Raw genomic sequence first — 911 nt, 5'->3', positions numbered from 1 at the left:
GTTAAAACAACTATGTAATCCTAAATATAAGTCCAACTTGTACTATTAATGCTTTCTAATATTATTGTGATTCTAATTCTTCAATGACATCATGGTTCATTAGAATTGCTCATCCTCTTGATGCTTGAGTTGTGCATTTGTACATGGCTAAAAGTAATCTATATAGATTAGTTACAGTTGTTATAGTTATTAGAAGAAAATTATATTGTGTGTGTGTGTGTTGTGTATTATACATTCTCCTATATTGATTTAAACAGTAACTTTAAATTTTACAGGAAAAAACCACTTTGCATCACTTATTACCAAATTCAGAGTGTCTTTCACCTCGTGAAGTTCTTTCTATATATCAGCAGAAACAAGAAGATCACAATAATCTAACTTCGTTAATTTTAATGGATGATAAAAACTTCAGGAACCCTGTATTTCAGAGGCCTTTTCATTATTTGAAACACTATGCTGCAGGCTGCAATTTGGACAGTGTGAATGCTTTTAATCCTGATGAAGTGAAAGGCACACATGAAGAATGTCTACTTGTCTTGCTTAAACATTTTTCTGTGATGAATCCATCTTGGGCAGAACTGTACTTTTTTTTATCTTTCCTTAATCAGCAGCTTCAAGATTGTGAAAATTCAGTTTTCTGTGATCCACATCATGTAGGAGATGTGTTACATGGATTTAGAAATTTTGTTGTTGGATTTATGATTCAAATGTCTCGAGACTTTGTCACACGTTCTCTAAATATTTCTGACAAAAGTTGGGATGAATCAGAAGAAATAACAGACTTACACCAACTACAAGTAGAAGACAGACAAAAGTGGGAGAAGTCTCCTCATCCATACATTTTCTTTAACTCAGATAGAATTAGTATGTCCTTCATTGGATTTTTTGTTGATAGGCTAGGAAACTGTATA

At 32.4% G+C, this 911-nt stretch overlaps 1 protein-coding gene across 1 annotated transcript in view; it reads left to right on the top strand.

Annotated features, from left to right (window-relative positions):
- LOC106473763 (E3 ubiquitin-protein ligase rnf213-alpha-like) overlaps positions 1-911 on the top strand; it is a 49,843-nt gene that overhangs the window by 3,907 nt on the left and 45,025 nt on the right. The window contains exon 3 of the mRNA XM_022402156.1: positions 276-906. Within this exon, the coding sequence (XP_022257864.1) occupies positions 276-906 (631 nt within the window). The remainder of the gene's footprint in view (positions 1-275; positions 907-911) is intronic.

Source organism: Limulus polyphemus, unplaced genomic scaffold (genome assembly GCF_000517525.1).
Source record: "Limulus polyphemus unplaced genomic scaffold, Limulus_polyphemus-2.1.2 Scaffold6486, whole genome shotgun sequence".
Classification (NCBI taxonomy): Eukaryota; Metazoa; Arthropoda; class Merostomata; order Xiphosura; family Limulidae; genus Limulus; species Limulus polyphemus.
The sequence above is the reverse complement of the archived record's forward strand: the minus strand, read 5'-3'. Positions and strand labels throughout refer to the sequence as shown.